Source organism: Sciurus carolinensis, chromosome 12 (genome assembly GCF_902686445.1).
Source record: "Sciurus carolinensis chromosome 12, mSciCar1.2, whole genome shotgun sequence".
NCBI lineage: Eukaryota > Metazoa > Chordata > Mammalia > Rodentia > Sciuridae > Sciurus > Sciurus carolinensis.
In genome coordinates, this window is record NC_062224.1 from 105,117,449 (window position 1) to 105,133,410 (window position 15,962).

The window sequence follows — 15,962 nt, forward strand, 5'->3', positions numbered from 1 at the left end:
TCAGTCTTATACCCAACCTATTAGAAACCATTAACTTAAATCTGTAAGTTTTTAATTCTTACTTTCACGGCCCTCTGTAACCTGTATTTTTCTCCTCAACATTATGAATCCAGATTTTCCTATCTAACTTTATATACTGCAAATTTAGCTTCTGCTTGGCATGCTGCCTCATTGTTCCTCATTACTTCTCACATCAGTGAATTTGTCATGTGTGTTGACTCATGCTCTTTCGTGAGATGCTTTCCTTACTGTTTCTACCTATGTTTTTTGTTTGTTTATTAATTCTGGTTTACTCTATGAAACCTCTAGCCTCTCAATACTAGCATTTAGTATTTATGGTATACAATTTACTATTTGATCTTTTTTTTTTTTTTTTTTTTGCAGTACTGGGGATAGAACTCAGGGCCTTGTGCTCGGGAGGCAAGCACTCTACCAGCTGAGCTATTTCCCCAGCCCAACTATTTGATCTTAATTTGTCTTATATTGTTTCTTTTCTGTTTTTTGTGGCAACATATCCTAAATTCCTTTGATAGCGGTATCTTGATTAATGTGCCTTTCAGTGATGAGCTCAGTACTTAGACACTAAGTACTTAAAAGTACTTTCTGTGTTGAACTGAGTTGAAGTATAATAAGTTAGAGATATTTATTAACATAAATTCATAATAAGGTGTGTATCTTTTCTGAATGTGATTTTAACAAGAATGAATATTTTTCATTTTCTTTTTGAAATATTGCAGTTGCTGAATTATACTTATTGATTGAAGGGCTGTTTTGAACCATGCTGTAGATATATGAAACTAAGGTTATATTAGCAACAGTGGTAAAATGTTTATAATAGTGTTATGGTAGACTTTTAGTGGAATTATGAATTTATTGTCTTTGCCTGTGTATTGTTACATTTTATTATATGAGAGTTCTGTTTCATTTAATTTTGCCTCCCTCAAAAGAAGCCTTTTGTTCTGATTAGGACTCTAGCTTCTTATTTGCCTTAAATGATTGTATTTTTCTCTGCCTCTTGGTTGTAAGTTTCCTTAGCACTAGATCCAATTATTGAAGTCTTTTAAGCATTAATTAACAGGGAAAGGAAGGTGGGCCAGTTATCTGGTGTCCAGTGAGCTAGCAATCTCTGATCCTTCTACTGGGATAAGATGAGGTGGGGTAGAAGAGAAACCTTTCTATTTTTTAGGACTGCAGGTGATGGTGAGAAAATGTATGTTTCTCTTCGACATAAACTAGTGGCAGTTCAGTCCAGGATGGTTTGGACTACCAGAGTAAACAAATTGACTGTGTATGAGAACTGTATATAGAATAGCATAGGCGTGGTCCTCTCTACTTGTCAAAGGAATCCACCTTCACTAGGTGGTTGAACACCTGAAGGTTCAGATTTTCTGTCAGGGTGAATTTCTGTCCCCACCTTTGGTCATGGATCTCTTGCCCTTGTGTGCTTTCCTTTCAGGTACACCCATGATTTCTGCTATTCTGGTTTTAGTTATTGAGCTGCTCTCCTGTGGTAGCTGTACTGGGGACAGGGGGCTGTGGATACATGTTTAACCTGATCTCTTCATGGGTACTATTTTTAGTAAAAGTTCCTTGTTTCTGCTGTCTTACTGGTATTTCTAGTTTTCCAAGGTTCTTTATCCAATATAATATCTGAATACTGAGTAAGCTTTTGTTAGAGGTTGATGATATAAAATATAATTTATTTGGACTCTGGTTGAAGATCAACATTTAGTCACACTCATTGTATCAGTCTTTCTGCTATTCTTCATATTTAATTGGAAGGTGAAAATGTTTAGAATTGCATACTAGTGTTCTAATTTCATACTTTATCAGTCTTTCATCAAAGGAATATTCTGTATGCCTGCTGTGCCTATTATAACCACTGTGTTTACACTCTCCATGTGCTTTCTGAGGGTGGAGTTCATGAACAACTGTATCTTATGTAAAGGTTTGCTGTGGATTCTCTTCAAACTGACTCGCAGTAGAAAATACTGGAGCAATTACTGCACATACAGTAATGGTCTTGTAATCGCCAGCCTTGCATGTAATTGCTGCTGTCTAGTACAATTACTGTCTGCCTAAGTTTCTTTCCCTGGGGGCAGTTGTGCCAGGCCTCATACAGAGTTAGAAATGACAAGGGAGTTCTGAAACTTTTTGAAGATTTTGCTTACAAACTTGTCTATTTTGAACATTCAAAAATATAAAATTGCATTGCCTTTTTCTGTAAAACTGACCTGAATAAATCTGACAGTAATAAGATGATAACAAAAAAGATTTGCAGATTCACTGATTATAATTATATTTCTGAAGAATTAATTATGAATATATTTCCTTTATGGATTTGTACCATAATGGTTACAGTTCAGGAAATGTAATTCTAAGTTTGTGTTACTTTCTTTTTTATTAAATATATATAGTACATATATGTGTGTATATATATATATATTTTATATATATTTAAATCCCTGTATAATCTAGAATTAATTTCATTTTATAGTTATAGTGATAGGAAAAGATCTTCCTCTAGTGACTCTAGATTGAGGATTACCCATTACAGTAATGCCTACTTTACTCCAGACCTGTTAAATAAATTATGATCATCCTTTGTTTAACAAAGGGACATATATTCTGAGAAATGCATCATTAGGTGATTTTGTCATTGTGTGAACACCATAAAGTGTACTTACACAAACTAAGACAGCTGTGATATCACTAGTTGATGTCATCTTGCAGTCCAGTCAGGCCAGGTAAGGTATAGATTGTATATGCCTTCACCTGTTAAATTTGAACTTCATATTCTTTTGGGGGGCTTTTTAAATTAAGACACATTATAGTTCTCTTCTCATACAATTCACCCATTTAAGTGTACAGTTGATTGATTTTTAGCATCTTCACAAAATTGTACAACCATTGTCACAATCCATTTTATAACATTGTCAAAAAGCAACTCCATACCTTGACTCTTCGTTTCAATTTCTTCATTTACCCGTCCTAAGCAAACACTTAGGTACTTACTGTTTGAGCACATCAGCCTATTTTAGATAGTTCAAGTAAAACAGTACAATATGTACTCTTTTGTGACAGAATTCTTTCATTAGTATGTTTTCAGGGTTCTTCCATGATAATATCTTGTACCAGTACTTTATTCCTTTTTATAGCTGAATAATCTGTTATATGGACATACCACATTTTATTTACCCATTCATCTTTTGTGGGGCAATTGAGTTGTTCCCACCTTTTGGCTCTTTTGAATAATGCTGCTACAAATATTTATCTGTAAGTTTTTGTGTGGACATATGCCTGCATTTCTTTTGTGGTGCTGGGGATTGAACCCAGAGCCTCCTGCTTGCAAGGCAAGCACTGTACCAACTGAGCTATATCCCCAGCCCTGACATATGCCTACATTTCTAATGAGCATATACCTAGGAGGGAGTTGCTAGGTCAAATACTGATTATAATCCCCCAAAATACAATCCCAAACACCATAATCCTAAATGTTGAAATTTTGAAAGACTGAAATTCAAAATCCCTAATAATCACATTCTAGGAAATTATAATCCTCAAAGATGTTGAAATCCTGAAAGCCCAATCGTGGACACTGCAATTCCCCTTGAAAAATAGTCTGTATGAGAGGGATTTTGGATAATGGAGAAGGTATGAGTGTGTTTTCAGTTATAAGTAAGATAGCTGCCAAATTTTGCCCCTTCATATACAATGCTATGCTTGCCTTCAAATACACCCTTTATCAGAGAATAAAAAGAATTCAGTAAGCTCAGTGACCTTCTGAACCAAAGACACTCTAATACAGAGGTTCCTTCAGTGTTATAAAACACAAACTTTCTTAAAACAAAGAGATTTGACTGTCAAAGAGGATGAACTTATATTATTTACCACTAAATCTAACAGAAAAATTAGTGCATTTTCACCATAGCCAACAGATGGAACGTTTTGAAACTGTCCCCACTGTTTTTTAGATAAGTATATACAACTCATGCCCTTGTTGGATCCTGAAATTCTAGAATTTATCTGCTTTTGTATGTATTAATGACTTGAAAAAGTGAAGCTCTTTATAAATACTTATTTGGAGATTTGGTGGACTTTTGCAGAAGAAAATGAATTTCAGTGGGATCCCCAAACCATGACATGTTTGGAATTAGATGTGAACAGACTTTTCAAAATGAATTTCAGGGTATTACCAATAAAGTTTTTTTTTTTTCCATTCAGCCCAACATGCACGGTAGAAAATTCATATGAGTAGATCAGCCACACAATATGCCAATAACAAAAAGTTTTGTTTAAAAATGCTTCATATTTCTGCATTGGCATTCCTTCTACTCATGTAATTCCAGAACTTTTAATGAATTAAACCTGCATTTGTCTGAAGAACCAGCAGTTACTGGTTGGTTAAAAAATAATTATGTACACAGTAGGATAAAAAGACACTAAGCATGTTACTCTTTGATCACTAGATGGTATTGTTTCTGCCAAATGTATGGTCTGTAAATGTGTGCAGGTGGAACTGATTTCCACACACCCAAAATAACACAGAATCGTGGTACAGAAAAGGAGATGGCACAAGTTAATAGGGAACAATTATGTTGGTATATTTTGAATCATAATAACTTGAAAAAAAAGCAGCACCATGCAGAAAATGAATGTGACCATATTCTTTGAAGACAGCCATACCCTAAAAGGGGCCTGAATGGGGTGGGGAGAGGGTTGGTGGGAGTACAAAGGGGTAGAGGGAGCTGTTCATTATAACGAAAGACTTCAAAATGCAGTTAGTGATTGTCAGAATCGGTGACTCTTATGGATAACCTACACACAATTGCCCATAATCTATTGTTGTAATATACTTTTTTGAATGCTGAATTTTGTTTTTAGTTTGGTTTGGTTTGGTTTTTAGTTTCCCCCCTTTGTTCTAAATTGTCAGGTTTTTTTTTTTTTTTTTTTGATAGACTAAAATTTAACTTTATTCTTATAAATTTAATAAAAATAGACTAGGCATAAACCAAAAAGAAGAAAAAAAAAAAGGCACTGAGTTTGATTCCTAGCACCCCCCCACTCCAGATACCTGGGATTGAACTCAGTGCCTCATGCATGCTAGGCAAGTAGCTCTACCACTGAACCACATCCCCAGCCCTTGCTATTTTGTTTTTAGGGAGGTGTCAGGAAAGGGAACAAATTAGGAAAATATTCTAAGACCATCCCAAAGTAGCTAGGTTATATAATGTTAAGATAGAAATGACAAAATTATTATCCCACTTAATCTACAAGTGGAAAAAAGGGAATCTTTTTACCCTCTAAATATGAATTCATATAAATTTGATCTAATCAAGTCTTGCTTTTTGACAGATGCTACTTTTTTTTTCTTTTTCGGGGGGCACAGTAATGGGAATGAACCCAGGGCTTTGCACATGCTAGGTAAGCACCCTACCGCTGAAGTACATGCCTAGCCCTTTATATTTTTTATTTTGAAACAAAGTCTCACTAAGTTGCCCAAACTGACCTTGAATTTGCAATCCTCCTGCTTCAGTCTCCTAAGTACCTTGGATTACAAACATGCACCACCATGCCTGGCGATATACACCCTTTTGCTAGTGGGACCATATCAACCAAATTTTGAACTTTGAATCAAGAAGTGTGACATATTGCTCCATTCTGTATCCAAGTAGTTTGTACATTTAGTTGTTTTTGCAAGTACACTGGAGAAATGAGGTTTTGAGACTTGCTTTGAGAAGTTAGGATTCCACAATATGGGAACCTATTAAAATACTGAGATAGTATTCAAAAAACTTTGGTAAGCCACAAATTACATGTTCATTAAACTTGTCTTGCCTTTTCAGTCTCGCTACCTATCTTGCATGAAATTGTGCATTCTAGTAAGATAGTTGGATAAAGGCAAAAGTAATAGAAAAAAGAGATTAGCAATACTAATCTATTCCCTTAGTATTTCCATTCTCATTTTTTTTTAATGCATTTCATCACAAAATTTGTGTGGTATTTGGAATTCTGGAAAGGTGGTAGTAGCTATAGCATAGTTTTTTCAAAGTCCCAAGTGTTTTCTTAACAGAATAACTAGGATAGCATAACCAAAAGTTCTTAGTTGATATCTGTAACACAACAAGTTGATAAGAGACAACAGAGACAGACCACCAACAGTGATGACTGCTGACAAGCCACATGATTTATGTGGCATTGCTGTTTCTTCAGGAGGAAGAAGGAAAGAGTAGAAAACTTCTTGTCCTGAGAATGACAGAAACCTAAAATAGCCAACAGATAAGGCTTATAGGGGTTTTTGCATTCTTTAATTCATGGAGAATAAAAAGGGCTCATAGTTAGATTCTCTAGAACTGTCTGTGCTCCATGCTTCCAAAATTGCCTAATCGGCCAAAGCTCTTTTTTTATACAAAGAAAGCCTAACACTGAGAGCAGTCCACTGGGAGTTTAATAAAAATCAAGTAGGACATTGAAGGATAATAAACATGAAAAGAAGAATCAAATTGAAGAATCAAATAAAATTGGTGGTGTGTTACATTTAATTGGCTGTATTTGTTCTTTCTTAGCTTTCCAGAAAATAATGGTGCTTCTTATAATTGTTGATGTCCCATCCCCCCATCAAAACATCTGTTTTACTGACACTCTTGCTTTAGAGAAATGGCCATATTTTGGCTAATAATTCTTATTATGTCAGCTAAAGTATGTAATTATGTTCAGTTTTTGCCACTATTCTTTAAATATGATATTTAAAATCCATAAATCTATCATATGAGGTAGGTCCTTTTATTCACATTTTTGCAAATGAAAGTAAGACTGGTTAATTGACTTGTACAAAATTCCTACAGTTAAATCTTTACACAAATCAAACAACCAAACCAATAAAAAAAAGAATCTGAGAAAGCACACAGAGGCATATAGTACATATAGTAGCCTGATGATCTTTGGAACATGAACTTTCACAGATAGGGAAAAAAGTTTCATAAAGATTTTCAATCTTAACCTGAAACTAAGGTGGAGTCTGAATCAGGTGATAAGGATTTAGCCAACAACTATGGTTTCCTCTTTGAGTAAAGGATCATTCCAGTGTCTCAAATGATATAACCTGAGGCACTAGAAGAACTGGCAAATTTTATCCTATTGGCTGTCAAATTGGCATCTCTTTGTTTAACTGCTAATGCACCATAAAAATAACAATGAATTTTGAGTAGAGAGAAATGGAAGAAATCTGTAAGTCTCCATGAGAGACATTTCATCACAGAATGGAAATCAAGAGGGTAAAGTAACCCCAAAAGTTTACCCCCTCTGATAATGAAGTGTATGGAAAAGAAAACTAATGCATCTTTGGGAGCTTTATTCTGAATTCACTCTGACAATGGCAGATATTTTTGAAATAGTGTCTGTGCCTAAATAATCTTTTTATCCCCCAAAATGTTGTTACATATTCTAACATATAAGAGAGCCTAACCCTACAAATAATGAATGTATTTAGAATATAATATAATAAAATTGTGGTGTCAAATTTTTCCCTAAAGATTTTTTTAATTTTATTTTTGAAATTTTTTTATAGACTGCATTTTGATTCATTGTACACAAATGGAGTACATCATTTCTTTTCTATGGTTGTGCATGTTGTAGATTCATATCATTTGTGTAATCATACATGTACATAGGGTGATGATGTCTGTCTCATTAAAGATTTTAATAAAACTATACTATTTCTTATGTATACAGGTATTCATCCTATCTTTGTTTATGAATGAGAAAATGAAGATAACAATTATGCAATTGTCAGTTAATGGTTTAAGCATATGGAATAGTATGCTGGCTTTAAAATTAATCTTTGTGATGTCTGTGCTCCTGAGCGTGGTAGAGTAATAGGGAAAAGATTTACCCTTTTGCCTAAAACAAGAAGAAAGCCAGATACATGATTGCAATGACTGAATGAAACCATAATTTTTGGACATTGCACTGCAAGCAATGTAAAATTATGAGAGAAGGGAAGCAAGCTGATTTCTACAGGAGCCAAAGCGGATTGCCTAGAAGCATTTTTTCCAAGCTATTATGCATGGAGGGGAACTCAGAATTGCCTGGCAGTCTCCCTGATTTGAGCTGGAATTTGTAGGGCCAAATACCAAAGGTTGTTCCTGTACAGAGAGTTCCAGAGATCTATGTATGATCCCTTTGGCTGAATACTATTCTCTGTGTTTATAAAAGGAAGACTAACAGGCTGGGGAAAAGAAACACAAGAAAGCAGTAGATTCCACACTTCCTGGAGCTGATGTAGACCTGAGCATATTTTGCTTCCACAAATCAGAGTGCAAAATAAATATATATGACATATGGTAGAGGCCTCAGAAAGGTTTCACCTCAATAGTGGGGCTAAATTAAGTCCTACACTAAAGACTGCTCTTCTACCTTAACAAAGCTTCAAAATGAGTCTCCAAAGGATCAGACTGATTCCAAGGAACTTATGCCAAAATAAAGATCAATACAATTTAAAGGAACACAGAAAAATTCATAAAACATTGTCTTTTAAGCAGGCAAAAAAAAAAAAAAAGGGCAGGAAAATATGACACAGGAGAAAAACTTATTCATAAATGCAGATGCCAAATAGAAAAGAAGATGAAATAACAAAGACATGAAGACACTATAAATACATTCTGTATGTTCTAGAAAGTAGGTGAGAACATGAGCAAAATATAGTGAATGGAAGATAAAAAAAAAGTTGAAAATTCTGGAGATGGAAAAATACATCATCTGAAGTGAAAAATATATGAGAAAATTAACAACAGCATTTTGGCCTTGCTTAGGAGATCAGTGAACTTGAAGTGAAACTAATCGAAATGAAGTACAAAGCATAAAAAGACTAAAGAAATGAAGAAAATCCAGTGAGCCATGGCAGAGTATCAAGCAGTGTAGCATACATTTGGAATCACAGAAAGACAGTGAGGGGAGAAAATAAATAATAATGAATAATACCTGAAATTCTAAACATTTGCAGAAAACTTTAAACCAAAAATTTTCAACCTTGAAACTTTGCTACTTTGGGCCAGAAAATTCAGTGCTATGGAGGGCTATTCTTTGCATAATAGTTCCTTTTCACTAGATGCCAATAGCACTGCCTAGTTATGACTACCCAAAACTACCCTAGATATTGCCAAATATCCTAGGGTGGGGAGGGTGGCAGTGATGCTGGAGGGTTGGTGGGAGAGGACAAAAAGTAGCCCTTGCTGAGAATCACTGCTAAAATTCCACGGGCCCAAGAAACTGAACCCCAAGCATAAGAAACAAACATACCAACACTCGTCGTCGTCATCGTCATCATCATCATCATCGTCATGGTCATATTGGTGAAAAAGAGAAAAGCTTAAAAGCAGCCAGACAAAAAACATGAGAGAGAGGGAAAAAAGTGGAACTACAACAGATTTCTTTACAGAAGTCTGAAGTCAGGAGGTTGACATCACAAGGAAAAGACTACCTCAGTGTTATTCTATACCCCGTTAAGATGGCATTCAAAAATGAAGGTGAAATTTGTTTAATGTGATAATGGGCATTTATGAAAAACTCAGGGTGGCATCACACTCCGTGGTGAAAGATTGAAACCTTTCCGCCTAAGATCAGCAATGAGACATGAGTGCTTGCTTTCACCAGTGAACCTCAACATTGTACTGTAAATTCTAGCTAGGAAAAGAAAGAGCATCCAAATTAGAAAGGCAAAAGTAAAAATATCTGTTCACAGATGGTGTGATCCTATGTATGGAAAATTCAAAGAATTCACAAACAACTAGAGTTAATGACTACTTTAGCAAAGTTGCAAGATATAAGAACAACATACACAAATTATTTTGTTTTTATACACCAGCAGTGGACTCTCCAGTAATGGAAATGAAGATAAATATTTCCATTTACAGTGACATACAAAAGAATAAAATACTCAAAAATAATTTTAACCAAGGAGGTGAAAGATTTTATAGTGAAAACGATATTCCTAACAAAAACCTAAATAAGTGGAAATAAATACTGTATTCATGACTTAGGAGATTTAATTTTGTCAAGATGGCAGTTAAGTCCAAATCAATTTATGGATTCAGTGCTGTCAAAATCTACCCACCTTTTTTTTCCTTTTTGCAGAAGTGGAAATTCAACTAATCTTCATATGAAATTACAGAGGGTCCCAAATAGCCAAAACAGTATTGAAAAAAAAAAAAAGGTCAGAGGCTTCAAAACCATAGTTAAATAGTGTGGAACTGGCATGAGGGTAAACATATAGACCATTGGAATAGAATTGAGAGTTCAGAAATATACACTCAAGTTTAAGATCAGTTTATTTTCAGTAAGGGTGGTGACAGAACCATTCATTGAGGAAAGAATAATCTCTTTAACAAACAATGTTGGGACAGTTATATATCCACATGTAAAAGAATGAAGGTGCATTCCTATCGTATAACATATACAAAAATTAGCTCAAAATGGATCATCAGCCTAACAAAAGTTACAACTATAAAAATCTTTGAAGAAATCATAGGAGTAGATCTTAATAACCTGGATTTGACGATGGCTTTTTAGATATGACAGTATAAACTCAAGCAACAAAAGAAAAGGTTGACAAGATTATATCTTTTGTACTTCAGTGCCCATTGTGATAGTAAAGAAGGCCAGGATTGCTAATCTTGGGAACATGGATTGAACATCTGATTTTAGAAAATGTTTATTTTCTCTTTCTTTAAATGTTTGAACCTCTTTTCCTCTTTTGACTACCTTATTTTTTTCTTTTTACATAAAAATATTTTCTTGTATTTCTTTATGATTAAATTTGAAATTTTACTATAGTTTAGTTCTTGTTTGGAAACTTTAATTTTATAAATCTAGACATGATTTTCCTGATCTCTTTCATGTCTGGTATTTATATTTTATTTTCACGCTTTCACACAAACATCCATGTTTTTCAACATTGAACATCATCCCACAGTCACCTAGGGGATTGCTTAGGTGACTACAAAAGGTGGAACTGCAGTGACCTTAGATAACCAGTGGGTACCCATTCTGCTACTGACCTGAGAATTCTGTTGCCTTTTTGGTACCACCTCAAAATTGTTACTATGACTTGAAGAAATGGTTAAGAATAGAAGTTTTGGTATTTCTTTAAGTAATGTTTTATAACTGGCTTAAATATACATTGCTTTAATCCATATGCCTTTTTTCCATTTTTCCCCCCTCCCACAGATACCAGAGAAGAAAGGAAAAGAGGCACATAGTGGTTTTGGCGGACCAGTTGTTAGTTCTCTATATCATGAAGAAACCATCAGGTAATTTCTCTTGTGATCTTTGAAAATAGGAATATACATATCTGTGGGTAAGTGCTTATGTGTGTGTGTTTTCAGGATTTTTTAAAATCTTGAAATCTTCTATTTGTAAAGTACTTTTTTCTTAACATGAATCTGATTTGGTATTATCTCTAGTGGAATAACAAATGGCAGGAGAGAATTCTGTAGTGTATAATCTTTAAAATCAATAAATGTCTGAACTAGTGCCAAAGTGTCTGAACAAGTGAAAATATAATCACTTATCACTTATCATCAGAGTCTGAGTCAGTGCCTTTCCCACCTGGTTGGTAAAGCAGGGTTTTGTGTCTCAGATAAGCTAAAACTGTGGATTTTTGTTGTTAATTTTCCTCAAAATACTATTTCTTTTAAAGGTTTTAATTCTAATAATTTACTGTAATTCTAATAATTCTAGTTGAAATTCATATTAATTTGATTTCCTCCAAAAGTTGTTCTGGAGTATAAAAGGATGTGGCTACTACGGAAAACAATGTGAAAACATAAAAAAGAGAATTGCTATATAATCCAGCAAATCCACTTCTGGGTCTGTATCCAAAGGAATTGAAAATAGAATCTCAGAGTCGTCTTTGTACCCCCATATTCATGGCAGCACTGTTTATTGTAGTCAAGAAGTGCATACAACCAGTGTTCAATGACAGACAAAATTTAAAACAAAATTTACTATATACATAAAGTGGAGTATCATCCAGCCTTAAAAAGGAAGGAAATTTTGACACATGCTACAATAGGAACCTTTAGACATTATACTTAAGTAAATAAGCCAGTCACAAAAGACGAATACTGTATACTTAAATGAATTATCTAAAGTAGTAAAATTTGCAGAAACAGAAAGTAGAAGAGTGGTTTCCACGAGCTGGAGGGAGTGGGTAATGGGGAGTTGTTTAATGGGTCAGTTTCAGTTTTGCAAGATAGAAAAGTTCTAGAGGTTGCACAACAATATGAATATATTTCATATTATAGAGCACTTAGTAATGGTTAAGATGGTAAATTTTGTTATATGTTGTTTTTACCACAATTAAACTTTTAAAAATATTATGTTATTTAAAAAAGCTCTTATGTATAGAATTTCTTGAATAAATTTTTTCAGCACTGTGTATGTAAATCACAAAGGATTCTATTCCTTCTTTAAGGAGTCAAAAGACACATACTTTTCAAACTAAACAACAACAACAAAGGAATTCTTAATGCTACTGTTACTCTTTACAAGTTATCCAAATGTTGCTTTACTTATTCATTAACATGAAATAAATGTTTCAAGTGGAAAACTGACTTCACCTAAATTTATTGAAGGGAAATACCTATTTTCATAGAATGAAGGGGGAATTATACCAAAAATGCATGCTCCCTGCTTGCAGAGAGGATGTTACTGACATTATCTCACATGAAGAAGCAGCAGTATGAACTCTCAAATAGCACTGCAAGAGGGAAGTTACTGGTACCTTTATAAATCAGAAGCTTGGAACATTCATGGTTTCCAGTTATTGACCAGGCAGTTAATGCACGGGGACCTGTCTTGACTCTTATTTGCACAGCAAGCACATCCTTTTTATTTAGACTAAATGCTTATTTAGGATGAGATGGTGGAGGCTGATGGATATTTGAGGGGGGAATAAAGACACCCTTTAGCACTTCTACTGACCCAGATGTATTTGCTAATCCTGGTCCCTGTGATGGACTCTGAGAACTCTGAGGAGCCCATAAAAGATTGAAGGAAGCATATTTTTGAAATCATTTTCAGAGTTTAACTCTTCCCTCAATCTTTATATACCCAGAAAGTGTTTGGGACTTGTTAATTTGCATATTCTGTCTTTAGGTTCTTCTAAAAAATGCATCTTAGAATCTTAACCTACTAATCAAAGTTTGTTAAATGTTCAAATCTAGCTATGTAAGAGTCATTTTTCTAGGTAATAGAAGAGGAGGTAGTCATTTCTTCTCTGTTTTCCTATAGTCTTTTGCTTATACTTTGGTTATAGCTTTATTACATTATACCACATTGAGTTACGATTTTTACAAAAATTAATCCTATTAGTTTTTAAGGGTGAGGATCATGCTTTATTCATCTCTGTGTTCCACTACCTGAGGAAAGTCCCAGAACTTAATAAGTGCCCTGAACTTGGGAGGTGTACACAGATGCTTTCCTCAAGGAGTTGAACAACGAGCAGCTCTTGCTTAGGCAGAGTTAGCCTGGTGGGCGTGTCACAAGACAGAGTGCTGCTGGCTTGTTTTCCTGTAGTATACCTGTCCTCAGTTCCTTTCCTACACAGTCCAAAACATTTACATAACTAGGAAAGGAAAGGCTGTTCCTTGACATTCCTTTAAAAAAAAAAATCACTAAACTTAACTTCCTAACAATATTAATCATTTATCCCTAATAATAATGATCTTATTTTTTGTTTTGTTTTCTTTTTGTAGTGCTGGGGATTGAACCCAGGGCCTTGTGCTTACAAGGCAAGCACTCTACCAACTGAACTATATCCCCAGCCTGATCTTTATTTTTTGTGTGCTAATTTTCTTAAGGGCTCCTAGACTCCATTGTTTCCAAAATGATCTGTCAAGTACTATTTCTTTTGAAATGTTCAGTGACATGACTGATCACAGTAGCTCTGCATAACATGAAGTGTTTCAGAGATACTTCATTTGAAGTGAGAATAGAAATCTGAGTGAGAGTAATCCCAAGATAAACTATATTGAAAGGGTTAATCTTACCCTCATTCCTCAACCACTTCTAAATAAGTGACTGTTAAGATTTAATTCAGTATTTAGATTCAGTATTTGGAATCTTGACCACGAAAAACAATGAGGACTGACAGCTTATTTTCATAAAATAGAGATTTTAATTCAACTCAACACACATTTACTGTGAATCTGCAGTGAAATAAAATAATGTGGATATTGTGCTTCTCAGCTTCTTTTAATCATTATGTTCTTAGTAGTTTGGGCATTTTCATGTAGGTCTGTTTAATAAAGATTAATTAATCTAGTGAAATACGAACTTTTGTTACAGGCAAACTGGTTAGACGTGGCTTCACTTCATTAAATCATCTAGGTATTAGTCTTATGATATCTTCTAAATCCTTATATTCTGGAGCATACTAAGATATGAAACGGTAGGAAACAAGTGTGAGAAAAGCCTTTTAACTATTGCAAACAGTAATGTTATTATTAATACAGTAGATCAGAAATTATAATTAGTCATGTTCTTATATTGGTTGAATTCATTTTATAGTGTAATGAAATTTCATTATAACAAATTAGATCATAATAAAAATTCTTCTATGTTGTAATGTTGGATTATCCTAGTGAAAGACCATATGCAGTTCCTATGGTGTCCAAGCAGAGTGCAGTTACAACACTGAAAATAGGCTGCTTCCTAAAGTTTGTGGAATCAGATTTTGCTTATACTTGAGTGAAATATAGTATCAGGTGTTTTATTTTCCTAAAAGAAAGTTGTGCTTTAACTGATATTAATTGCAAATTCTTGGCAGAATTATGTTCAGCTTAAGTGAAAGCCAACACAATAGGTTTTAAAGTTTTAGAAACATCAAATGGTAAACTTGTAAGGAAAAAGCTTTTCCTATAGAACCATTGTTTTTTAAAAGGATATAAATCAATGCATTTTGAAGATCTATTTTGGATAACTTAATATACCAACTCCAAATTGTTTTCTCATTTGACAAGGTCAGAAAAATTAGTATCTAATAAATCCATTTGTTTAGGTTTAGGTTCCATTGACCTGGCAGCTTTCCTGGTTAATATGCAGTGTAGATGATGAGTTAAGGGTCCGGTTGAGTTTTAATGTAAACTGGGGCCAATTCTGAGCTTACTTCTTGATGTTTTGTTTCCAGTGTTTATTTCCACTCTTTCAGAAAAAATGACAGTGTGATGTCACAGATACAGAATTCTATATTAACATCCCAGAGGCCTGACGCTGATTTCTCATCCTGAAGCTAGTTAATTGCCCTGTAATATAATAGAAGGGGGGTACAGTGTTGAGTCTCATTAAGTACAAAAAATTATGGAGCCAGATCACCAGCATTCGGATGCTGGTTCTGCCACTCCTTAACTGAGACCTTAGCAAGTTATGTTATCTCTAAAATGGGGATAATAATAGTATTGCTTCATATGGTACTTATGTGGATTATATGAATGCATTCTAGAACAATATCTTGCACAAAATAAGTTGCTGTATAACTATAAGCTTTCGTTAGTATTGTTAGTCAGCATAGGGAGTCCCACAGAGGAGACCAAGAACTGATGTTAGGAACTGAAATTACAAGTCTATCTGGTTTTCATACTAAATTTTTGCTTTTGCAGAAGAAAATGGAAAGCAAGGAAGGGAAAGCCTATGCTATTAGATCTGTTTTGAGCTGTAGAAACGGGTATAATAAATCTTATGCTGGGTGTGGTGGCATATGCCTGTAATCCCAGTAACTCGGGAGACTGAGACAGGAGGACTGTGAGTTTTAAGCCAACCTCAGCAACTGAGTAAGGCCCTAAGCAAAGTGGTGAGACCCAGTCTCTAAAATAAAATCTAAAGAAGGACTTGGATGTGGCTCAGTGTTTAAGCACTCCTGGATTCAGTCTCTGGTATCAGAAACAAACAAACATAACTCACAGTTA

At 34.5% G+C, this 15,962-nt stretch overlaps 1 protein-coding gene across 2 annotated transcripts in view; it reads left to right on the plus strand.

Moving 5' to 3' along the window:
• Acbd6 (acyl-CoA binding domain containing 6) overlaps positions 1 to 15,962 on the plus strand; it is a 149,823-nt gene that overhangs the window by 33,485 nt on the left and 100,376 nt on the right. For both annotated transcript variants that reach the window (XM_047521479.1, XM_047521480.1), the window contains exon 4: positions 11,224 to 11,306. In XM_047521479.1, coding sequence (XP_047377435.1) covers positions 11,224 to 11,306 — 83 coding nt within the window. The remainder of the gene's footprint in view (positions 1 to 11,223; positions 11,307 to 15,962) is intronic.